At 33.2% G+C, this 27,046-nt stretch overlaps 1 protein-coding gene across 1 annotated transcript; it reads right to left on the reverse strand.

Annotated features, from left to right (window-relative positions):
* On the reverse strand, positions 1-26,745 carry LOC125063809 (CD109 antigen). The gene is made up of 33 exons (XM_047670457.1): positions 26,515-26,745; positions 25,662-26,029; positions 25,275-25,455; positions 24,208-24,379; positions 23,285-23,397; positions 20,921-21,061; positions 20,429-20,615; positions 19,851-20,020; positions 18,501-18,659; positions 17,670-17,894; positions 16,798-16,975; positions 16,351-16,526; positions 15,844-15,954; positions 15,252-15,392; positions 14,664-14,813; positions 14,185-14,324; positions 13,600-13,763; positions 13,101-13,324; positions 12,391-12,567; positions 11,464-11,646; positions 10,569-10,805; positions 9,501-9,685; positions 8,468-8,570; positions 7,470-7,631; positions 6,841-6,942; positions 5,862-6,048; positions 5,524-5,678; positions 4,718-4,789; positions 3,549-3,710; positions 3,151-3,344; positions 2,713-2,887; positions 2,422-2,527; positions 1-1,688 (listed from the first exon to the last, which is right to left on the reverse strand). The coding sequence occupies exons 2-33, from the start codon at positions 26,012-26,014 to the stop codon at positions 1,504-1,506; spliced, it is 5,370 nt and encodes a 1,789-aa protein (XP_047526413.1). The 5' UTR covers positions 26,015-26,029; positions 26,515-26,745; the 3' UTR covers positions 1-1,503.
* Positions 26,746-27,046: the final 301 nt, after the last annotated feature.

The following is a 27,046-nucleotide window of genomic DNA, read 5'->3' on the forward strand; positions in this document are numbered from 1 at the left end:
TTTACATACTCATTATTAAAAATAGATCTATTGAGATTTCATTCCATACAAATTGTTACAACTTAAAATACTACACACAAAATACAAAAGGTAAAAAAAAATCAGTCATAGTAATTTTGGACGGAAATTAATTAAGTAACATGCATCAGTTACAATTATAAAAAGAGATTCATAAAGGTAGCAATATCTAGATATAAAAAGTTAATACAGTTTACTGATTTCTTTGATTATATTATGTATGGCATTTATCTATTTTAAACTTTGCCAAAACATTATCAGCTAAATTAAATATAAATGTTTAAAACCGTAATGGTGTCATCAAATGTGGACGGGAGTGTCATTTGTACATTTTGGAATAATTACTAATCTACAATACGCAATTCATACAATATATCTTTACATCTTTGTGAAAATATTATAAACTAGTTACATCGAATTTAACTAATAAGGCAAAATTTATTGACATGTGCACATTTTCCTTATGATATACAAAAGTAATGTAAATAAATGCTAAATATCTTAAAGCTACATACATAATATTAATAATTATATACAAATATGTAGACGTGAAGCAAGGCTGCATATGTATTATAAAATAATTTTAAAACTGAGTCACTAATACATATTTGATTCGAATATCTTTTAGTTAGAATTTGTATATAATTTCAAGTAAATACATTTGTTAGACCTTAAATTACTATTTAAAGTTAAAACTTTAGATATTTCTGAGCTCATAAAAAGCACCGGAAAAAAAATTATAATTGGGTGACATGTCTCACTGCTAAATGTAGTAAAGCAAAATCAATCTCAATAGGGCATTCCTATATATTTCATGTGTGCTAACATATTGCTTTAATATTGATACTTTTACTTAAATGGACACTATAATAATACTTAATCTACTTGGAATGGATATTTTTAAACTAAAAAGTTTTAAGAATTTGCTATAATACAACCAGTTAATAGCACAAAAGAGGAAATGAAATCCTAGCCGGTGGTATAAAAATATATATACAAATAATATTTAATGATTGTTGTATCCTATGATAAGTATATTTGTTTGTCAAAACGATTGCACACTTTTTTTTTAAGTCGAACTTATAATATCAGCAGATAAAATATAGGATGTTTGAAATTTTTGTAGCTTAACATGGCAGTGAAAATTCTGTAACATACGTACACTGTGTTCACATCATCTGTTTTTAAATGATTACAAAATGGTTGAGTCTTATTTATGCTGCTAATATTTATTTTTGATGTTAATGCTTTGTTTAATTAATTCAACAATTTATATATTGTCAATTTATTTATTATTACCCTTAAAGGGTTAGTAAAAACAGTCACGGACCTGGTAAAATACAATATTTTCAATATGGTTTTCATTAATAATAAAAATAATAATAGTTTATTTTGTCATCGAAATTGTTAGTCTGTTAAAAAACTCTTTATATTATAATTTAATCTTTATCAATGGACCATTTTGAAAGTAAAAAATTGCACATGTTACGTGAACACCCTATATGTGATGTATCTAGCGGCAACCATGAGTAGTACTAACGCAGGTGTGACACCAATTCGTAAGGCTGCGTTATAAACAGCACAGTACGGACACTGTGATGATCCACAAACTTCACATATGTTCAATAAATATGTTGGTAAGGCGTCGAATATCGTCTCGTTGAACCGTTCTGTAAATCACAATCAACATTAACTTATAAAATACTAGCAGACCGGCCAAACGTTGCTGTGGCTCAGGTTTTAGTTATATTACATAGTAGTAACCTATTCAAGGGAAACAGTAGGAGAACACCAATCATGGGGACCACCATGCTTTTTTGGTTGTAATTCCATTAAATTGTAGCTTATGTGAAACGTTGGTACTTTCAACACAGCGCCCTCTGTTAGAATTGTGACTATCAAATAATAAACAAATATTTTGCTATAAAATAATATTGCGGGTATAAATTGAGATGTAAGCTATCCTATCTTTTAAATTGGATCAAACTACACAAGGTGTGCAAATTTGATTGGAATCGGTTCGGTAGTTTAGGAGTCCATAGCGGACAAACAACGTGACACGTAATTTATATATATTAAGATTACTCAGTCTTGATTTGGCCAGTGGCACTTTCAAATTCCGTCTGTGCACCGAGGGAGGTTTTCTTTCTAGGTGCTCGATATATCAAATGTAATATGGGAGAAAAATAAAATGTATTATTATATATCGTGAGATTACCAGTCTTAAGAATAAAAAATCGACTACAAATAGATGCAATCTAAGACAACCAAAAAGCGTTTTCCTAACTAAAGTATTTAATTTAATTGTGATTTATTTTATTTATTAGATATTTGTCCGGTTTATACTGAGAGCTTATGATACTATTTTTGATATACATAATAGTGTAACTTTAAACCACATACCGGGTGCATAATAATCGTAGACCCTTATAGGCAAGTATCGCGACATGTTGGCTACTGGATACCACCGCTCTATTGTGAAGTTTACACACGTCGTTTCGTGGTCCAACTGAAAAAATAAATATGTTTTTTTATCGTACCTAAGTGTAGATGTTATCTATACAAATAAATAATAGTTTAATTGTGACTGTACGAGACATATAGTTAAATTATATTTTTTTCCAATGCAGTTTTTTATTTATTTTAAATAGTACGTATTATTATTTCCTTTTTTTAAATTTAGTTTCTACTTACATAGTCAAAGAAGAACAGTAATTTTGTTGGCGTATATTTTGCTCGTTGTAGCGTCCTGACTTTACGGGATAGAACGTAGGCGTCTAAACGCTGTTGCTGGATCATGTATCCTGTCGGGATTCGAACCTCCATCACTGACATACCAGAGCGCGGTGATTCCTCAAGCAACGTCCAACTGCAAAAACATACATTTTTATATGCGTAGATATTACATATATCAAAAAATTTTAGGTATACATTTTGCCGCAGAACTATATGAGTGAAATTTTTTAAAAAGTAATACCTTAATAAAGACAGTAAATAGTTAGCAAATTATAAATAAAATATCTACCTATACCTGAGAATATTGTTTTGTACTAACATCATATAATATGTTTTAATATTTTATACATTTTAGTAATATGCTTAAATAAGTAACGTAATAATTTATTCTTATACCTGGCACATGTCTGATAATCAATATGAGACTGATTCCGTCCGTAATACTGCGCGTGCGCAAGTAACGAGTACGACCGTGCCGGTGGCGCCGTCTGGAATCTTGGTACGTCCACGTTGTACTGCACTGACATTTGCAGGATAGCATATCCTGCCCCACGAGCTGTCACCTTGACTGTGCCCCAGGCTGATGGAATCTGGGGGGAAAATGACCGTCAAAAGATCCTACTAATTACATCAAGTTTACAAATACATAACTAGCTTTTATTATTAATATATTGATGTGTTGCCATATAAAGGCCATTTGTAATATTTCATTGGCAGTCTCTCTAAAAAATTTAAAAATATGCGATTAAACCCGAAAGAAGTTTTCACGTGAAATCCATATTTTATCTTCATACCTCAATACTCTGCATAACGGCCAAGTTATTATTATCGACGTGCAATGTCTTCGTAGTCCCATTCAAAGCCACAGCGTCCACAGTTAACGTCAACGAGCTCACGTCACGTAGACGCTTTCGGTTCGTATACTCTATGAGTGCACGTAGAGCTATGTATGTATCCTGTAAAATAGTATAGAATTTTATACAGTAATTGTGGTTTAGAGCAGTGTTGGCCTAGTGGCTTCAACGTGCGACTCTCATCCTTTAGGTCGTAGGTTCGATCCCTGGCTATACACCCAAGGACTTTCTATGTGCGCATTTCACTCCATAAAAAGACTACTTGCCTATCAGATTGACAAATTATTATGAAACAGATACACATTCGAGGCCCAGACCTAAAAGGTTGTAGCGCAACTGTTATTTTTTATTGTAGTTAAAAACCGAGAATTATGAAACTTTATAAATAACTGTGACCCGCGGTTTCACGCTTTAGTTTAGTACAGTAGAACCTCGTTAAGTCGAACCTCGATAAGTCAAAAACCTCCAAATCTCGAAAAAATGTTTTGTTCCCTTCCCTTAAAACACCAAAACCTCCATTACTTGAAATCTTGACCCTCTGTTAATCTAAATAATCACCGAGTCCCTCCAAGCCATTTTGGTACATATTTTCACTCTATAACTCGAAAAATTAAATTTGACCTCTGTATCTCGAACATAGGAACGTTTTATTTAAAACCTTTACAACTTGATCATTTGGAATTTATTATCTCTATTGTTCGAACAAAAATAAGTTACCGACTTTAAGAACTTGCCGACAATGTGAGTACACTATTGTTTCTTAGAAAACATTTTAGGAGTATACAATAATAAATTTATGACTCATGGAAACACGTGTTTGCTTGCTCTCAAAATTTATAAGAATAAACCTCAAACTCTTTATGTCGAATCAAAATCCGCCTAAGTCGAAATCCTCCATAAGTTGAAAACTCTATAACTCGAATTTTTTGGCGTCTCCCTTGATGTTCGACTTATAGAGGTTCTACTGTACTACCGTACTAATGTATATAATCCACTATTTTGTCAATAGATTAAAGACATCTTAGTCTTCCGTCTCATTAACTTTTTATATATAAAATTATTTTACGCGTACATATTTTTATTTAAATAGATTAAAATATAACACATACCTGTGTAGATGACCATCCACCGTCTTTTAATCTTTGCGAGTTGAGCCACATCACTATTTGTTCATTGTTATCCTGAAATATATTATTTGAATTTGAACCCGATTTCCGTTATCTGTATAATATTTTATAATAATTATCTAGATTAAACTCATTCTACTAGTCATTGTGCGGAAAGAGCTGGCGAGGCGGTAATGCTGACTCAAGTCAGTGACAAATGCCACTCCGATTCTCTTTCCGCACACACTCTAGTGGCATGTGCAATAATTATTAAAAAATAAAAACTAGAGTTTAATCTATTTTTTTCTTTCGTTGTATGGAAACGTTACATGATATTATTACGGATAACTTGGCAAACCAAAAAAGTTTCGGCGTTTTAGTTACAATCGTGACGTCACTTTATAACCACACATATTAAAATATATGTAAAACTATGCAAAAGTAGTGTGACCCGCTACAGCATCTTACCTAATTTATAAACATATAATTAATTTATTGTAAAATATACTCATGTAACAGAAAAAGTAAATAAATGTCGTCTAATCGAGCATGACGTACACACCGGAACTCTAACCCAAGTTCGGCGTTGTATTTCAAGAGACAACGTCTATGGTGCGAGAACATTGAAGTATTTACTACGGGTAATAAATGGACCACGCGGTCAGTTATGAAAAAAAAAATAGAACATGTCGAGGTTTTGACAAGACTGTAATTGTTACATTACTACAAACCAACGGTTTTCAAATGTAATAATTATGATTTAATCATCTGTATAATTAAAAAAATTTTAGGTCCAAAACTATTATTACCTGATGATCCATACATGCCATCAGGGCATACGCAGTTGTGGCTATATTATTGGAGTCGTACTTGTACGGTAGTCTCGGTAGCAGGAATGGCTTCTGATTCTCCATCTTGTATGGAGGCTGAGGGACCGGCTCTTTGCCCCAATATACCAGACCACCTGGGAAGATGTAAAAATGGTTTATAAGAATTTAGAAATCAGTATTGAAGATATCAAACTGATAACCTTTTTGGAAGTCGATAAGAAATATTCACTTTAATTTAACTTTTTTTTTAATATCTTGAAGTACCAACTGAATAACCTAGGAAATATACGTATACTACCCCTACTTATGAGACTTACCCTCGGATCTCTGCCGCCTCTTCAACAACCTGTACGCATGTTCAGCACTGGGTGCCTTGGCGCACGCGAGCGCGTACGCGGTGATCGCGAGCGCGTAGGGCTCCGACCATTCGCTTAACAGACGTAAATGGCGCTCAAGCCAGGCCACGCCTCGCTGTTGGGCTGTCGCTACTTGGGCACTAAGACCCTAGAAAAATATTTAACAAAATTGATTTACACATACTGTCAGTATGCACATACAGGCACTAGAAAAAAGGGACCACAAATCATGTGTGTCAACCTGATGATGATTTAGATACAGTAAACCAGGTATGGTGTACCGAGACGATAGATTACGATTGTGAGGAGGAAGCTAAGGAACACAAGGGTGGTAAGCCATTGCTGATGAAGATCTTAATTTTTTTTGTGACGATATTCGATGTAATGTATATATAGCTAAAATATTTCAAGCGATGTGTAGGAGTGAAGGACTCCTGGTTTTCAGCTATAAAGGGGCGTGCGCTGAGGTCGGGCTCTCGGCTGCACGCTGTCGAGCCCTCTGCCTCGTCGCGCGCCGCAGCCCTCATCAGGGGCTAAATTGCCCGCACCCGTACCGCCCTATTTTAGCAGGGCTAGGACCTACACACCACGCGAACGAGCGTGCAGCAAGAGCCAGAAGGTCGGGCTCATTTCGTTGCTCGCACCCGATTTAGACGTTACTTATTATTATTGTGCGAATAGTGGTTGTGTCTTTAAAAAATTAATAGATATGGGTGTGGTTTTTTTGTGTTACTTTATTTGTTTTTTTAAAGTAATTTTATTTGTTCATTGCTAACTGTATAGAAAATGTTAAGGGTTTGGTATCTATTTAACTTTTTTTATGACCGCAATGGATTATCATTCGTTTTTTTATAGGCATTAGGGTATCAATAAACCAACTCAAACAACAAAAATCAGTCATTTAATTTTTTTGGAAATAAAACTTAAAATTTGTACTAACCTCTCTCACTCCAATGTCCTTGAGATTTTTAACAGACTCCAGAGTTATAACAACTTGGGCTGTCAAAGATATATTTCGCTGTAGTACTATTGAATTGTTCACCTGTGAAGCAATAGAAAAAAATATTTAAATATTAAAACTTTAAAATGCAATTTAATTAAATAACACAATAATTTTATCAATCTCAGTAATTGGTAGCAATTAATATTTTTTAAAGAATTATATTAGACAGCTCCATTATAAAGATAAAAATGATACCACTGAAAAGCTATCCTTCTTTAGCTTATCCTTTATTAGTGGATTTAATAACTAATAAAATAATAAAATTTGATTTACATAGGAAAACAATTTTAAAGACAAAGAACCTTAGAAAAAACACCTTTCATACAATGTTTGTGAAAATATTTATAGAATATTTATTTCTGTTACAACTATTTTTTTTTATAACTGCGATTAATCTCTTTGCACCAACTATTATACAAAACACAGAAAAAGAAAATAAATAGAATAGATAAAGCACGCCAAACGTCTCTTAAAGACGCCAACTGTATAGGCTACAGGCTACCTCCCCCCTCATACGTCAACATATTCTTGCCGTTACTTGTAATATATGATTAAGTAATCCTTACCGTTTCGCCCATAAGCTGAGCACCGTACTCCCGATAGAGCTGACTCTCCATTGGAACCGTAATAGTTGTATTGGCATTGCGGTCCGGCAGCCATGTTGTCTCATAAAACGCACCCTCAGGGCTCTGATGTTCCAAAACCCACGATACGGCCAAAGATATCACCTGTAAAGAGATATCTATGTATAGTATATTTTTGACTCAAACTCAGTGTTATTTTTAACTGACTTAAAAAAAGGAGGTAATCAGTTGAACCTGTATTTATGTGGTATTGTTGGGATTGGATAATATTTTAGTATTATTGTCTCTTTAGACTTGCATACAGGGAGGTATATCTCTATATATATATATAAACTTCTCGTGTCACAATGTTCGTTCCCATACTATTCCGAAGCGGCTCGACCTATTCTTATGAAATTTTTTATGCATATTGAGTAAGTCTGAGAATCGGCTACTATCTATCTTTCAAACCCCTAAGTGATAAGGGGTGTCCACTCCAAAGAAATTGTTTATTTTTTTTATGATACATCATACAAAAATACATACAACCCTTAATTTTCACCCTACTCTACTCTACGATCAACCCCTATTCTTTATCATTGATAGTTTTTTTTTTATTGAAATAAAAAAATATTTCCTAGAAATAATATAGGTACATGCCAAAACGTTTGCTGGGTCAGCTAGTATTAAGATAAATTTAATATCGCGACGATCCTGAGACAAGAATCCGTCTGACATAAAAAATAATCTTTATGTAATACATATATGTAAAATTAATCTTTATTTATGTATGTAGTATAATTTTTAAACTATCAATGTAGTACCCATGCATTATTAGGGGCGTACAAACATGTAAGTTTTATTGTATGGTTTATTAGAAATGTCTGCTATATGGGCAACAAAGGTAGAAATGATTTAGGCAGTCAAAAAAAATATCAATAGAAGTATTGAGTAAACAAAAAAATATGTGTACTGCACGAAAATAAACATTATTAACATACATTAGGATCAATATAGATGAAGTTCTCCCACTCGTTGAACGAAGCTTCTTGAAATATCTTGGAACAGAACGAAGTCAGCCAAACGCTGGACGCCGATTGGTTCCTACAAGGTAAAAAAATAACAACTTTAATGTTGAATAAAAAATGATTTTTAGACTACATCTACTCTACTGTATGTTGTTTACACAAACAAACACAAACACTAGACTGGATTAAGATATTGTTATCAAAATATTAGTTTGACCGTTTCTATTTAACAGTTCACCCAACATCCACAACCTCACTTTCACCACACCACACAACACAGCCCAATAAGATATTACTTAGTCAAATGTATTGAATATTTTTATTTTATTTTTTCCTTTCGAGTGCAGCAGTGTTGGCCTAGTGGCTTCAGCGTGCGATTCTCATTCTCGAAGTCTTAGGTTCGATTCCCGGCTGTGTACCAATGGAAAAAAAAAGAAACAGACGAACACAATACCAGAGTAAATTGTAATATAAATAAAATATGTGTTTATTCATTAGAAGTAGATATGCATTACAATGTGTAAGATTTGGGAACGTTTTTAAGTAAAAAGTAGCAGTGTCAGGGTTCCCAGCTCTTCCATAACAAATTTAATACTTAATTCCATAACAAAGTTAATATAATGTTTTTTTTAATTACAACTTTGAAATTTTTCAAACTGTTTACAACAATTTCTTATCTTTATTTTTTTCTCAACATACAGCATTATGCAACGCGTGACACGCGTGAATATGTGGGTGAGTGTGTGAGTGTGTGGGGTGTATGTTATTGCATGAATGAGAGTGTGGATACATGCGAGTGAATGAGTGAGTGTAATGTGTTACTACATGTTAGATCTCAGTAGCATATCCAATTGCGTAAGGTGTGTTTAGAAGCCAGTCCTTAAAACAGTTTTTTATATTAATTATTTAATATATAGTTTGATTTATAGCCGTCTAAGATTTAAGTAACTATAGTCATAATTATATAGACAAAAGCAGATACATTAGATAGGTGATGTTCACTCACCAGTCACTCCTGAACAGCGAGAAAGATCCATCAAGCTTCATGTAGGACATTTGCCGCTGATAAAGCACATTCATGTGCTCAAAGGCCTCCTTCTCAAGAGTTCTGTTCCTCTGGTTGATCAGACGCATGTATAGTGTCAAATACATGTTTGCCGCGAAACTGAACATATTCTGTTCACCTGATTCCTGTATCATAATAAAAAATGTATCGCGGACGTTCGTATTATATTCAATACAAAATAATCAAGCTATTTATTCCTTAACTTTAGTAATTAAATAGTAAAAAGATAATTTTCACAGAATCTAAAGTGACGACCGAGTGCGTTGCGGGTTAAAACAACATTATTCCTGAATACATTTTTTTTATTCGTTTTTATTATAATACGGCCGAAATGCACGTCGCCATCGGACAGCTCATTCTGAAGTGTACCCCTTTTAGATTAAACAATAATATTTAGAATTTAAGACGGTATTTTTTTTAAATAATTGCAAACCCTTACACTTAATAGACCTAACAAAGTGTGTTGTGTTGAGTATGTTTGGTTATCAGTAAGTCATCAGTCAAAATTTAATTAAATGAAATCAACATTTATCTCTACGTTTAAGGCAGTTATTGCTGCCCATAGTGACATAACGTGGAACCAGCTACCCACTGAAGTATTACCGAACTAATCCGACTTAAAAAAAGAGCGTACTAATTTAAAGAAAAAACTTTTTAACCGGATTAAAGTTATGTATTTTTATAAATTTACAACTGTTTAACATAATTTTAAATTTATCCGACGTTTCGCGTGCTTTACAGCGTGCGTGGTCACGGTAACTAAAGACAAAAGGTGCTGGATGTCAAAAAGTATCACAGCTGTAATGTTTTTTCTTTAAATGTGTAAAGGTTATGTCAATCAAAGACAATACTATGAGCGTACTAATTCTTAAAAGGCCGCCAATTCCAGACTAACTATATGACATCAAAAAAACCTTAAATACTATACAATAAAGTAACACTGTACTTCATCAATATTTCGTCAGGGTTGAATAAAATATTAATTACTTTAAATATAAAAAAACTTACCATAGGCAAATCCAGTAGACTGGTAGCATTAACCGGCATAGTTGGGAATAACGGTCCTACGACGTCACCAACTATCGATATTGTGGCCTTATTAGACCCAAACACGTAGTAACGATCCACTTCATATGGAATTATCGGCGTCTCCGTGACGTTTACGTGCATGTACTGGAATACGTACGCACGATTCGAAAGGTCTAAGAGTACGGACTGATGCCGATATTGGGGTAGACCGTCCGCCTGAAAAAAATCAGTACTTTTATTAGATACTCTATACACACATTGCTCAAAAATCCAATGCGTTACATCTCTTGGCCTCAGACTTCTGATGATGATTTTATCACATTATTAACTTCGCTCGTATCAAGTAGCTTTTAAGTCAACTTTAGCGTCAGTTATGTAAACGCGAGTTTTAATCAGTCAAATAAATTTTATTATACTTGTACTTGCGTAATCCAAAGGCGATATGAAAGGTTATACATGTAGCATAAACATATTATTTATTAATTCTACCTAATAATAATTATCTTAATATTCTCATATTAATTTTTATTGAAACTTTATCAACACTCGAACGCAACCACAAAAACTGGTCTTGCTTGTTCTGCGCGTATGTGTGCGTGCACGCAGGTAGCCTGGGTGTATTGCGTGCGCCCGTGCGTTTTGTGATATTAATCAAATAATATATAAGTGGTGGTTATTTCATCTACCCATATGTACAATAAAAATAAATAAAATAAAAAAATATTTTTAATTGTAGAAAAATAAACCGTTAGAATTTATGAACATACATTTTACTAATTGTAGTTGACAAAAAAATTATGAGTTTTTAGTGACATAATATATAAGATTTTTCGTTATAGAAAATTGAGTAAAGAAAACACGTGTTTTTAATTACCTCAACTCGTATGGTCTTAGTAGCGCGATGTATCCCATGTAGAGTGGCCGCATGTATGTTGATATGTATGGTTCCTAGACGTGCCGGAACGATTGGGATGTGAACGGTAGCCGCGTCTCCAGCTATTATGTATACGAAGAATTGGTGCTCGCCGAAAGAAGTACGCGGATTGTATGAACGAACCTGAGGGTTTGAAAATAATATTTAAAATATAATTACATTATCACTATACAAGTATTATTCACATGGTCAGAAAAAGTCTTCTACTTATACCACGAAAATGTTGAATGTTTTACAAGATATCTAATTCTATTCTAATTTATTTTTTTATGAAAAAAACTTTTATTTGCAACATTAGACGACGTAAAAAGCAACTGTTCAGATTTCAATTGAACATTGACCAACTGCTGACACGGCTCACGTGGTGGTTCTAAATAGTAACAGCTGAAGATGCTCGATACACCAACAGAACACAAGAATAATATTATGTCTTGTGAATAGGAGTAAATAGTATCTAAGATATTGTTTTATAACAATAAATCAGATTTGAATATTGCTCGCTGTCTTATGTCAAAGTGGAGAAGACTTGAACCTTTGACCCTACCCGTAGGGCTCCGTCTGTTACCTTAGGTCTCTTGGTGCAGACATCCCGTACTTATTTACATATTCACTATTTATGTGTTAGGGAACATCTGTAGGGCTTTAGGATCCGTAGGGTTGTTAGATTCTTAGGTCTCACCCTCACGTATATTTAGCTATCTAGTGCAGCTTGCTAATACATATCATACATATATTACACAGATACTTAGCCATTTATTACATTTACTTTTAAATACAAATTTCACAGTACACTAGTTGGCAAGCTGTACAGCGACATTATGATTTTTAATACATTTTGTATTGTAGTAATTTTTTAAAGCTACTTACGATACCATTTTCCTCGACGTGTACAAACATGTAGTCCGGTGAAGAAGCCAATACTACGACGGCCTCGATGTCCTGTTGTTGGTAGTTAAAGACGACCACACGAAGACCTAGCTGTTCACCCTGGCGTGACTCGTCGGGTCCTTCCACCTTTATGAAGAACGGTAGGATGCCTTCGTACTGTGAAATTACATGAAAAAAATAATAATTTAATTTACATTTAAGGGATATAAGTACTTCTTGAAGACGAAGGTAAAATTAGCGTGTTACTAATAAAAAACTAAACATTTATATAAGTTCACTTAGAACGTATTCATATAGACAGTATTCTTACATATTTCGATGAAAATTTATAAACCTCGCGCGCTGTTGATCAATTGTTTTTTTTTATTTTTTTATCTATTTCTTGTTTTTGCCAGTCAAAACATGAATTTGAATGTGTGCAGTTTGCGAACGTATGAAGAAGGAGCTAAGCCTAGTACATAATAAACATCAATAATATTAGAAGACAAAAATAAATTGTTCCTAAAGAAAGAGGAGTCTGCACATCCGGGGTCGCACACTAACAATGCTTATTAAATTCCAAAAAGTAATATTAAACGCACAGCAAAAACCTATGACTGGACAAAGTTTTGAAGTGAAATCGCCGCTTAATTGCCCGAACAAATCTTATCATTGAAGCTACAGCTATGTATTTGTTATCTGATACTCACATGCGTCGGCGTCACAGTCATGCCAAGTCCCATAGATGGGGACATACTGAAGGCAGACACAGTCCAATGGGCAGGAACTTGGGGAACATCGAGGGTGAACACGTATCGCCCGTGGGGTCCGATATTAACGTCCCGCCACATCCACACATTATCGTATTGCCGCTGGACTCGGTTGAATCGGAATTTTCGGAAGTGGCTTAGCTCGAAGGAGTTGTCTCGGGGGCCTAACAATAAAATTGGGCTATACATTTCTATGTTAGATTCGTCTCTAGGCGAGTCTATGTGTAGACTACACATAGACTTGCTATGAGCGCAATTACTGCATGCGGTAATAACTTTAAAGTTTTGAAGTTTTTTTTTTTCATTTAAATTAAAAATATTTTATTTAACAAAACCTCTTTAAACTAGTTTAGCTCTTTTAATTATATTAATACTCTAAATAAACCGTTAGATATTCATTCAAAACCTTTTAAAATATAACAATATTTTAGAAGCTTACAATGAGACTCATCAGTCCGATCGGAACAGTCGACCACGCCATCGCATCGTTTTTCCACGGCATAGCAATTGCCGTCCAAACATTCAGCCAATCCCATAGTGGCATTGCAGTTACTATGTCGGCGCGGCACCATTACGTCACTGAATACGACTAGACCTGAGTACCTGAAAGGAAAAATATATTCTAGACCTGGTGAACTTCGTATCACATACATATTTGCGTTAAAACTTAAGACAACATTTTTAAAACTGATTTTTCCCAAATATTTCAAGATAAAGCTAAATCGATCCAGAATTTCTTAAGTTTTGACGAAACCAACGAACAGCAATTCATTTTAATACATACATACATATATTTTTTTTATTTAGATTTTTGGGCCTAAAATATAAGCAATAATGGAAGTCGCAAAAACAATTTATACACCTTTGTACACCTTACCAAATATTAAGTTAGCTCAACAAAAATAATTTAAAATGAGATATAAGTATATGTCTACGTTCGTTCTCACTATATCAAAAGCCTGCAATATTTTTTTTTTATATAATATGTTAGATGGCAATAAATTATTATACTAATAATACTCACTCGAGTGTCCTATTTGCATCGATACCAAAGCTTGTTGATGGAAAGTATACGAGCTCGTCTGCGTCACCAAAGTGCGAACGCCACGTATACGCGAACGTACCGTTTGTTGATTCGTCGAATTGGGACATTTTTGATATTACCTTAAAAATAACATACAAATTTGGGTTCCATCTAAAATTTCAGTAATAAATAATCAGCAATTTTAGATTCAGAATGAGGGTTTTCTTCTTATTTTCGAGCGGATGGTTCATAGAAGAATCTTTTGGTCCGTTTGCCGTATTCGCTTCAATGAAGAACTTTATAACATCCTTGACGCACAACTTATAAAATGCTCAAGTAGTTGGGACATGTACACCAATGGGCAGATGACAGTGCCCCAATGAACTTCCCAATGAGGTCCTTACGAAACTCAAAGCCTGGAGAAAGGCGAAAAAAAATAAGGTATAACAAGCTGATGCTTTTACTGTTTCTAAAGTTACCTTGGCATACGTAAGTTCATTTCCAGCCTGCATAGTGTAAAATACATTGTCTATTCCAGATAGACCGACATACGCGCCGGGTTCGCCATATATAGCTACTTCTACTCGTTCTCCTGTGCGGTGTTTTCTGTTGTTTATTGACACGGTGAACTAGAGAACAAACAAAGATATTAATTATTTTGAGCGAGTATATAGCACTGACGCCTTCCAAAAAGCCAAAAAATCTTTTTTGGTCACATTTAATAAAGACAAAAAAAGGTTTTCTAATTATTACTGTCTTATTTTATTTGTATTTTTTAGGTTTACTAAACTACAGTTTAGTAGAGAGTTTGTTGCCAGTTCTTCTCTTCCGTTCTACGCCCTTGATTTGAGAACTGGCAGTAAATGTAAAATTAGAAGCATTAATATTTATTTCTTTAATGACGAATCACAAGTGTACATTGTGTTACCTACGTGAATAAATGATTTTTGAATTTGAATTTACAGTTTAGCGTATTTCATCTAAGTACAGCATGTCAAAGTTGTTGCAGAAAATTTGTTTAACCTTATTAGTATTAAATGGATGTTGAACATATATAAAATACTTACATTATTCCTAGATATTCCGTTGACAGGGAAGGTGAGGGAATCTGCTAATACGACTGCACGTCTTTGCGCCGCATATACAACTATCGTGGCGACCGGCGCCATCTCAGCAGACAACACTACCGCGAATGTACGTACGCCTTCCTAAATTATAAAATCACTTGGAAAAACTAAATATTTTAAAATTTGCGTAGCTGTGTGTGAAGAATAATCTCCTATATTTACTTTAAAAATGTGGTTCAAATGTATTAGTTGTGTGTGGTCTAATGAGGTAATAAAGACAATTTTCGGCTTATTTTAGACAAAAGGTTATCTGTCTTCTTTACTAAAGCGAAATAATTATATTATTTCACTAGAAATAAATATTTTATTTTATGAACTTGAGTCTACGGCAATAATAATTTCTAGTTAATTCATTAAATACAGGGCAACATAACTAGATAAACCAATACCATATAAACTGGTATTTTATTAACGAAATTCACTCGAGAAATTTTAATATTGCAAAAACCAACACATTTGTGAAGCGATGTTTATTATACTCATTCTAATATATATTATTGACTCCTAAATTTTAATTTCAGTTCTAACAAACCTGCATATTCTCTTGTCCGCTAGTCAGAATAATTCCCTTAGACATGACCACGTAACTGAATGTTTCCATATAAAAGTTACTTTCAACATGAAATATTATGTATTCTCCCACCTAAAAGCAATAACACAATAATTATTTTAAAGGCTAAAAAAATTGATATCCTTTAAAATAATGAAATATCTAAGATAAATAAAAAATAAAGTTTAAGAATATTTTATTTACAAAGAATTTGCTTCAAATGAAGACAGACTATGTGCTTATTCTAGTAACTTCATTGATTATTAGATTGTTTAACTGATTTCACGATAATTAATCAATTTTAATTAGATCATTTTGTTTTAAAATAATTAAGAATGTGTATTCATTCAATTTTCACTTCAAAAAGTTACATACTATTGCTTTATTACACTTGATCCTAATCAGTAAAATGACTGTTATTATATAATTATTATTTTTTTAAACTTAATTAAGGTTTTATCCTCAGACATATTATATAGGAAAACTTACTCTAGCATTAGTAGTACTAGTAGACACCCGTATATGATGTTGGTTAGGCGAATGATGCGCTACGAGGTGTACGTCGGCGGACGCACGCGCACCCATTGCGTCAGACAGTTGCGCGTTTAAACGTATTCCCGTTATACCCGCTAAAGTTTCGCGGTAGTTGGGGTCGTTTTCTAGACCTGTTTGAAATTTGTTTAACATATCATATCATATAAAAAATATAAAAATATAAAAAATCTTTTAAATAAAAAATAGACCTTTTATTTCATATAATTTCCGGTCTGTGCTTAATACACTTTAGTATTTATTTTAGAGACAACTTACTAAAGTAAACTATATTTAGATCATTATTTTATATGCATTTTTTGAACACCGGTAAAACACAACGATCACAATCTAATCTCTATATATCCTTGTAAATACGAAAATGCTTATAAAAAGAATACTCACGCAACAGTTTAAACAAATCCATCTTGAGATGCCACACAGCGTTTTGTCCCGGTACAAGCGTAGGCCGCAAAGTTTCTAGGGCTCCGCCCCTGCCCTCAAGCTGACCTGTCACCGCCAATGATATCCCCAGTGCTTGCCACTCTGGTAGTTTTGATCCATCATGGTATGACACCACCATCTGATAATTTATTTATCAAATTGAAAACCGACCGACGCCCAAATATTCCTAATATTATTTGTGGTTCAAAGAGTTACATCAAAATATTTAAACAAGAATTTATTACATCATTACCCTTGAACCACGACTGTTGTATAGCATACACACAATTATTAAGGATGTTTTTTTTTTGTTAGCCTGAAGGGCCTCAATAGCTCAACTCGAGCAGAATGGACTTTTGCGAGATTCGGACCTCGGCTTGGGCCGTTGCGGGGTCGTCAATCGCCTGAAGGACAGGACGAAAGCTCACTGCAGTTAGCAAAGTACGTAGTAAAGGACGACTCCTTCCCCGGTAAAGGCGGTTATACCCTAATCTGAATTGGCTTTGCCGTAAGGCCGGTGATAAAGGGTTGCACCTTCTATAGCTTTTATATATAGTATCTAAGACTACTTACAGATTCAAATTGACCTAAGTTATTCGATTCAGTAATAGGGGTGCCGGGTGTGTTGAAATTTTTAGAGAAAAATGTAAATGTAAATATTTTTTTATCGAACCATATCTGTGATATGTAACATTTTCTCTTTCCACCTGATTTCGTTACTAATTATATTTTCATAACAATTTTTTAGGTGATTGATTAAAAGCGATTGATGGAATCGGGGTTAAAATGATCTAAAGGTTGAAACTGTTTGTGTAAACCTATAAAAAACTTACATAAACATCAAACGGCATACTCGGCTTGAACACTTGCAATTCCCCTCCCAAAAAGGTAACAGAAAGAGATGAGTTGAATATTCTAGCGATGCTGTAACCCTCTATAATTTCATTGAGAAAGGGATCTCCCACAGATGCTGTTATTATCACCTCCATCCCATCGAGAGTTGGTACCAGCTGGGCTAACTCGGACATTGGGTACTTGAAGTCATAGGTGCCGTTGAACTAAAAAATTAATGAGTCAAATAATACCCTATAATGAAACAAGATTTACATTGGAACTAAGTTTTTTTTATAGGATTTATATTATTTGTAAGGTATTCCGTAATTAATAAATGTCTGGCGGCAATTCAAACGAGTACGCTAAAATTCAACGCACAAAAAATTACAAGACTGTTAATGCAGGTTAAATATAAAGTTACTTTTAAGTACTTTTTAGTGTTCCACAGGTTTATATTGATACAATAAATCAATGTTTAGCTTATTAAGATAACAGATAAACCAACATCATAATATAAACATAATAATGACCGTCTATTTTATTAAAAAATAAACTAAAAGCCTTTGTTTATAGGTCACTTTACTTTCTATATTTTATTCAAAATAGAAATAACAAGTGGCGCTACAACACCCAAGACCAATCTTGGCCTCAGATTTCTGTATTTTTTGTGAACATAATACTAATGGGCAAGTAGGTTTCCGATTTCCTTACGATATTTCTCTTCAGTGGCGTTCGAACCTACGATCTCGGGGATTAGATTTTCCCGCTCAAGCGTAGTAATAGTAGCGAGTATGTAACCATTCTATACAAAAAACTAAAGGCATACTCACAAATCTCAGATACGGCAGTTGATCATAATTGTTATTGTAGTAATTGTACGTTGACGACGTACTGTACGTATTGTAGTTTGGATTCAAATGAGGTTGATTTGCCTGATTCTCAAACTCTATTGGATCTGGTTTTGGCATCCAAAAGGGGTACTTTTCATCCTACGAATAAGCATCACATATAAATAAAATCGAGTTAAAAGCAAAACACAGTTTCACATTGATAACAATGGTAAGATTTGGAAACCTTAAGTAATAGCTGTACGAGCCAAGGCTGTGCAGCTCCCTATTATATTGACATAAAGTTTATTTGCATCTAATATTGCATTGTAGGAGTTTATGATACAGGTATTTCACCATCTTTCTTCTTTGACAATAAACTTAATGCTATATATTATTGTGAGAGACTGGTGCTTGAAAAAGGTTGGGAAAACCTGTTATTACAAGTCACCAGTCCCTCTTGGACATAGTGGCAAAAAGTATTGCTAATACAGCTTTTAAAAACGAACAATAAATAATTTATAATAAAAAAAATGTATATATATATAAAATAGAAAAAAGTTACAAAAACAAAATTCTAGTTTATGTGTGTGTGCGTATGTGCATTTGTGAGTGTTTGTGAGTGTGAGTGTACGGGTCATTGTGAGTGCGTGTGCGTGTGTGAGTGAGCTAAATTGTAAACTCACTCGGGGTTTATAAGCATGTCGATTTCCTAAATCGTCGGAGTTACGCCAAAAGAGCATAGCCAGAAGCAGGAACTCTCTTCAATATTTACATTACATTCATTAACCATTCGTTTCATAGCAATAAGCATTTATTTATTTCGCTTATATTCTATTGTTGTACGCGAGAGGTTAATAAAATTTATAAATAAATTAGGAGAGAAAAAAGTTATAAATAAAATCCTCTATTATTTAAACCGCCCCGATGACCAAGGAACTGTAGAATTTTCTTGTGCGAGGATTTGTAACTCATATCAAAGTAAACACAAAATGGGTGTATGTACGTGTGTACGTTCGTTAGTGTGTAGATAAAAGTTCTTGTTTTTCTTACATTTATAAAATTCTGAATTACTTAAACTATTATAATCATAAGGGTGATGAGCATTGAATTATAAAATAAGAACGTATTATAGGGTTGCTTAATTAGATGGGATTAATTACTTGTTAAATCATTACGTGTTTGACTATTGCTAATACCATTAAACATTCCCATGATATAAAAAAAATTGTCTACCATTATTTTTTATTATCTTAGATGTCAGAGGTATGTGTAAACAACAACCCACACAATATAAGCACCTTTATAACCAAATATTAAAATTAAAATACAAAAAATATGAAGAACACTCACAAAGTTAAACAGCCGGGTGACAACCTTCTGTGGGTCATACCACCAGTCGGGATGATCTAATTGATTAGGCTGTCCAGCACGATAGTTCACATGTGTGTTATCCTCTTGTCCGAATTCAAATGGTTGGTAGCCACTCTCGTTGTATAAGAAGGGATTGTAGTTTGGACGAGCTAAAAAATATTTGAATATAGTCGGAATTATGCCTGCAGGGCTACTGTGTAAAACTTATACCAATTTTAATTAATTGATTCTTGGAACTCCCTAAAATTTATAGTTCCATTAAAACCAATTTCTAAAATGAATTCATTAAATTTCCATAGCACTCATACACTTACGTGGGACAAAAACCAAAAATCGGAATCGCTATAAAAGTTATATAGTAGGTAAGCTTTCTGATTCCTATTATTATTATTTGGTAAACACATTGCAAGTGATAACAAAATAATAACGAAATTTATTGTGTGTATTAAGGATAACACGAAATATATAATCTATCAATTAATATAAAATTACAGAATCATATACAATCATACAGAGAAAAAAATACTTCACAATGCGCTATTATTTTTAAAACTGACCTCTAGAATAAGGATCAAGTTCGAGTTGTTTCCTAAAGTCCCTGGGACGATATTGGGGTATGGGGCGAAGCGTGGCCTTCAAAGTAAGGTTTCCATGTACCGGAGCTCCCGAGGTATAGTTGGCCATGATACGTCCGTGAATAAATTGCTCCGTGTTGAAGAAGAACGCTGGCATTGTTACGTTAACCTAAACATAATATTGTAAGATCAGAAACCATAACCTGTTTTTTTTTTCATTGAAGATTTTTCAGTCAGAATATGTACCTAAAAACCCGTTACAGCGGAACTCGAAAAATGCATAATTGCTTTAACTATGAACCCAGAGGTCCTAGATTTTTTTCCTAGAAATGTAATGTTAATTTATTGTAATAATTGCAATATCTAATATTGGACAATGTGGACCCATTTTAACTCCATAGCCTGCTTTAGCTTCCAATTTTAAAATTGCTATTTCGATATATAAAAAAAGAAAATTGTTGAATATGCACTTACTTCAAACCTGGTCTGATAGTATTCTTCGATCAAGAATCGGGACTCCTCAACTTGTCCTAAAGCCTCCACTCGCACATACCACTCGCCGAATATGGGCTGGGTTGACAATTGGTATTGCAGACTCACGGTACCAAAGTTACTCTATAAAGAAAAATAAACATAAATTGTCTTTAAAAATTTGTAATCTATATATATAAAAAGAAAATGGTGTTTGTTTGAGGCTCTTTCACGCTTAAACCACTGATCGTATCGACATGAAACTACCACCATTCGATGCGAAATTTTTCCTAGATGGTTTATTTTTTTAATTCCAACGTTCCTTCATTTTTTTATTTCTGTTTTACTTTTATGAAAATTTTTCCCGCTAATAAAAACAAAAGAGGCTTCCTAGAACCGCAAAACGTCAACATCTGTTAAAAACTCGATTTTCGAAATATTTCAATTTTCTTAGCGGGAAGTTAAAAAGAAGAATAATAAAAATATGAAAAAAAATAAAATAATGAAACATAAAATTTATTTTAATTCGTCCAGCAAAGCGGGCGCGAAACGGCTAGTACCTGTATATATATAATACAAATATAAATCTACAAAATCGATAAGATAATTTCTTTAACAATAATAAACCATTAGCTCTACAACCCTATATCTTGGCCTCGGATTGCCATTTCTCTGATCATTTTTATTTCATAGACAAGTAGGTGATCGGCCTTAACTCTTTGCCATGTCGTCAATTCTGGATTTTGAGGCATGCCGGTTTCTCGATGCTTTTCTTCACCGTACGAACGAGTTTTAGATGCGCACATAGACAAAAATTTCATTGGTGCACAGCCGGGGATCTACCCTACTAAAACTACTAGGCAAACAGCAGTGTTGTGTGTTCTTTACTTAATATAATAATTGCCGGCTTTCGTCTTTCGTTTTACATTCTAAATCAGCAGTACATCCCTCGGATATCTTATGAAACCAATGAACAATAAGCTAAAGACAGCCCTAATAAACAATGTATTAAACCTGACCTAATCCAAACAAATCATACAACACTCTTTTGTTTGAGATAATCTGAAAGATAACAAGGTGTTAACTTAAATGAAACATGATTTTGTAATTGTAGCGTTTACGTGTTCTATAATAATCGATGGCAACATTAAGATTGTAATGCGATGAGCAATAAATCGTCCATTGTTTTTTTTATTCCCAATCCAGCACCATTTTAGGTGTAAGAATAAATCAAACTCTACTTAACTGAAAAATGTTTCTGGTTTAATTACTGTCAAATGGTAGTGATAGTTCGAAAATTAATATCATTATCTACATAAATTTATTTTTATAAATAACCCGTTATATATTTGTATATAATAACGGTTCTAGTAACTTCTACAACTAGTAGTAACCACGGAAAGGTATATTTTTCTTAGGTTTCTAAAGGTTTCTCACATTTAAGTTTATTCTAAAACTATGATATTTAACATTTTCAATCATTTAATATTATTGCAAATTCAGTTAAAGCTGAGTAATAATGTATAGTGTATACAATAGATCGTGATGTTGAGTCCGGAAAATTATAATACTATTATAATTGATATTGTACTGGTACGCAGTTAGCATAACTTATAAGTCTTCTGATATTCATTATTAATGTCATTATAAATTTTAAACCTTTTGAGATTATTAGGATGCATGTAAAAATCAGATATTTACAATTACATATACAAACAAAATTCTCAAATTTCATTGCCGTTCCAGCTTATGTAAACTCCTCCTAAACGGCAGGACCGATTTTTTTTTGTGTTCAAGAATGGTTTAGATTTTGTGTGTTAAACAACGTCTGTCGGGTCCGCTAGTATCATATATAAATTGATTTCATTATTATAATATAAAGCAAATGAAGCTTACAGATAAAAAAAACCGAACTATTTAAATTTCTTTGTTATTCTTCCTTTATATTAAATATATATTATAATGATCAATGAATCTTCAAACTTAGAATTTAGAATTTACATATATACTTTGTTATATTTTTGTATATATAGGTGAAACTGTGCTTTGTTTATGTTTGAATGTGTATTCCGTTTTATGCTTTTGTGTACAATGTAATTGTTTGAATATTGTTTAGTGAGTAGCTGTAGGAATACTGTTGAGAAAATAAATAAAGAGCATAGACGAGTACTATTTTTTGCGAGAAAGAATGAAAGAAATCTGTTTTAGTCTTCTCTCAAATCAAATAATTTTAAACGAATCGAAGATATACAAAAATCATCGTTGGCATACATAGCATCCCTTTCTATGAAAAAATACCGCGAGTATAAAATGCAGTTTATAGAGAGTTTCAAACAATAGGGTTCTCCCTATTAATATTCTTATTACCTGTCTAGATAACCATCTCTTCATGATGCGACGATTGGGATCGAGTATGTATACATCAATTGACCTTCCGAAAGCCTTCAACTCCGTGTTTATGGGTATCACACGGAATCGCACTGCAAAATTGTTATAAAATAAATTTAAGATGGATCATAATTGAAGATCATAATTGAAGATGGTTAACGAAATCCAATTCAAAGCATATTGAAATAGTAGGCTGAAATGCCCATTGTCGAAACCCAAATTAAAAATATATCAAAGCCAATACGAAAACAATTTTAGTTAGCCACCAAGATAGTGGATACTTAGCAATTGTTTTAGTAGCAAAGTTTGCATGTTGCATAACATAGAAAGTAGCTAGTTTATATAGTATGTACGTCTTGAGTGTTCTAATATGGGTTACATTCTTTAGGCGATTGCAGTGTAGAAGAGGGCGCCAAGTAGGTTAGTTATTCAAATGTTTAACCAAGATTAATATTTAAAACGATCCAAGATTTAATGAAAACTAATGTGAAGAACGTGTCTTATATTTTATTATTTTTTAATACGATTTATATTTACTATTTCTTGGATAGATTAACAAATTGAACCAAGATATAAACCAAACGGTTAGATTTGTAATTCAACAATTTTAAATTTTAACATAAAATATACAATGATTGGATGTGGTAATAAAAGCGACGATTTTCGTACTTCGAGATTTACTTAATAAAATCAGTTTCAATTACTCTTTGATTATTTATTACTAATAATATTATAAACGCGAAACAAACTTTGTCTGTTGCAGTTTGGTATATGGATAGACTTGACCTCGGTAAGCGAAATAAAATAAAAATACTAAATACTCATAGTAATACCACAAGGACAAAGACAAGGACTAATATTGTATACTCTCACATCAATGAAGTAGAAAATAGTCAACTCACCGATCTGCCCTTGCATATAAACTGGTTTATCCATCTGAATAAATATAGTCATAAACCGCTGTGAGAAGTCCAGTTGAGTCTCATTAACAAAGGCATTACCACCAAATGGATCATCGAGGTACAGACCTTCCACTCTCAACTTGTAATCACCTGGTACCGATGTTGCTGGGATCTAGACAAAGTATGTTATTGTTTAATTTCTAGTCACATATGCAAGTAAACATATAAGCATTTGTTTCATTAATAAGTTTGTTTAAGGCTAGTAGGTAGACAATGAGGATTTTGTTACTAAGAATTAAAGTCAGCTGTCCTGGCTCAACAAATAAGTATTGCAATACAGCAAGGAAATTCTGCCCGCATTAAAGGTACACAGGGACCAAACTTTTTAAATTTGTTATGATAAAATAAACATTTTCAACTAACCCTTAAAAAACCAAAAAAAAATCTTTACTTATAATGGTATTAAGTTTGGTCAAAGCTATTTTTATTATCTCTAGATTTATTCATGCCATAAGGGCTTGTTTGAGGGAAGTGGAGGTGGACAGGGCATATGATGAGAGAAAAGCAAGAAAAATGGACAAAACTTATCACAGAATGGTACCCTTTAGACGGAAAGAGACATAGAGGAAGACAGGCTAAGAGATGGGAGGATGACGTCAAGAAAATAGCGGGTTCAACATGGACTCGCACCGCAAAAATGAGAAAAGATTGGAGAGCTTTAGAGGAGGCCTTTGTCGGAAGACAAGTTGTATCCGAACTACCGTTTGCCGATAGTCAATAAATATTAAAATTGTTAGTATATTAGTTAAACTCTAGTTAATAGTCAAAATGTGTTTTTTTAGATAGTAGTCATAAGTAATTTTAGGCACACGAAACTACTCTGTGTAAAACTTGTTAACAACAATAAAGGCTTTTTATTATTTATTTTATTTAAGGGCTTGTTTAATAATTTAAGGTCATATTTTATTCAACTCATGTATACTTGTGGAATGTTTTGCCATTGTTTTCTATATTCTACGAGTTATAAGTATGTACAACATTCAATACAAGGTTAAAAGTATACATACTCTCAAATTAAGGATCTCAAGAACTCCTTCCTTTACTCTTTCACTGACATGTGCTAGTTCGACACCATTGCATGAGATGGATGCCCGGATTGTCATCTGTAGTCTTGCTCTCAAGATATTAGCTGATATTTTGTATATCTGTCCTGGACGGACCATACGAGATGCTACAATAAAGTAAGTGCTGTAACAAAAATGATAACATGAAGAAGCTGAACTGAATGGATATTGATTTAATATTTGTATCTCACATTGTATACTTTCATTACCTTAAAACTAAATCCCTGAATTTTTATGAAATAAAAATTATGAATAGAATCAAAACAAAGTTGATATTCCAATAATACAAAACAAACAAGGTACTCACAACTAAATAATCTAAGTACTTACGCTTCATTTATGATAACACTTTCATGCTCCAACTCAGCACCTTTAAATGATGTACTGTAAGTTCTGCTAGAATCCCATGCTGGTCGTGGAGTATTCTCAGGATTATAAGGATTTAAATCATTTCTATCAAACTGGCTATATCTTTTATCTGAGTATGGATTATCATACTGTTTGCGGTTTTGATTCCGTCTATTTGGATCATATGGATTGTCATATTTTGGATCATTGGTATTGAGGTAGTCATTTGTAGGGTTTGTAGAGTCTGGATTATATGTTTGAGTGCCATAATCCTGCCCAGAACATATTTGTGCTAATATACTTATGTGTATTGCAATCTTAATGGAGAGATTCATACTTCAGACTATTACCTGTAAACATTGTAATATTTTAATTGTTTAAAGAATTGTATCAGGTTTAAAAAAGAAGGCATTATTTTCTATTTTAACAGCAACTGACCCAAGCTATATTGATTTTGAAACTAAATTTATGTTAAATTTTAACAAATAATAAGGGGTTGTATTAGAATTATATATCATTACGAATCTGAGCTATATGCATTAAAATATCAACATCTAATTTAAACTTTTGAATTGTTAAGTGAAGTAGGATCTGTCATACACATGTTTAATTAGTAAATATCAAACGAGAATCGAATTCCAACTCATTAAAGCATCTCTTAAAAGTTAAAAATTGCTTTGTTTACAGCTTTGCAGCCCTTTCCTTGAAAGATAAATATCGAAAAGCCACTTGTTGAGAAGCAAGTTAACAGGGATTTATATATATTAAATCGTATATAGGACAGAATAATAAAGTTTAAGACGCGATTAACCTTAATAATAATTCAATAACTTACTTATAATTTAACAAGTTAACGCCCATGGAAAGGGCTAGCTTTGAGTTTTCTCACACACAAAAGCAACTGACCCGTTACTAATACACAAGAATAAAATATCTCAATAGGATATTATAAATTGATCACGAATATCAAACTATAAGTTCGTTATGCAGTTCCATCACTTTTACGAAAAACTAAAGCCAAACTTGTTTTGCGCAGCCGCACCACACCCGGTAAACAAGTGACAGTTATAAAATATAAAGTTGCCATGCCAATGTATTTTTTAAAGTAGCCAACAAACAAGCGTTGCGTTAATTTGACAACTAAAGCTTGCCAGTTACCAGTAGGGTAATTTAGGGAATACTTTAAACAAGAATTTTTTTTCTTCGTAAAAACGCTGAGGACCCAACCAACCATAAACTCCAAGCGTGAAGAAAAAATATCAAAAGCTATAATACTCCCAAGTTTTTAATCTATATTTAGGGGTATTTTAAATTGGTTCCAGGGGGAACATTCTGTAGGAGTTGGCATCACTGGCCAGGGGGCCTAC

This window comes from Pieris napi, chromosome 1 (assembly GCF_905475465.1).
Source record: "Pieris napi chromosome 1, ilPieNapi1.2, whole genome shotgun sequence".
NCBI classification, from domain to species: domain Eukaryota; kingdom Metazoa; phylum Arthropoda; class Insecta; order Lepidoptera; family Pieridae; genus Pieris; species Pieris napi.

What these genes read in the sequence shown, in the direction of transcription:
- LOC125063809 (XM_047670457.1), bottom strand. Translation starts at nt 26,014, where the DNA reads ATGAATCTCTCCATTAAGATTGCAATACACATAAGTATATTAGCACAA. An exon ending in ACGTCGAGGAAAATGGTATC is followed by an intron (nt 11,647 to 12,390) that starts GTAAGTAGCTTT and finishes TCAAACCCTCAG; the next exon opens with GTTCGTTCATACAATCCGCG. An exon ending in GTCTACTGGATTTGCCTATG is followed by an intron (nt 9,686 to 10,568) that starts GTAAGTTTTTTT and finishes ATTATGATACAG; the next exon opens with GAATCAGGTGAACAGAATAT.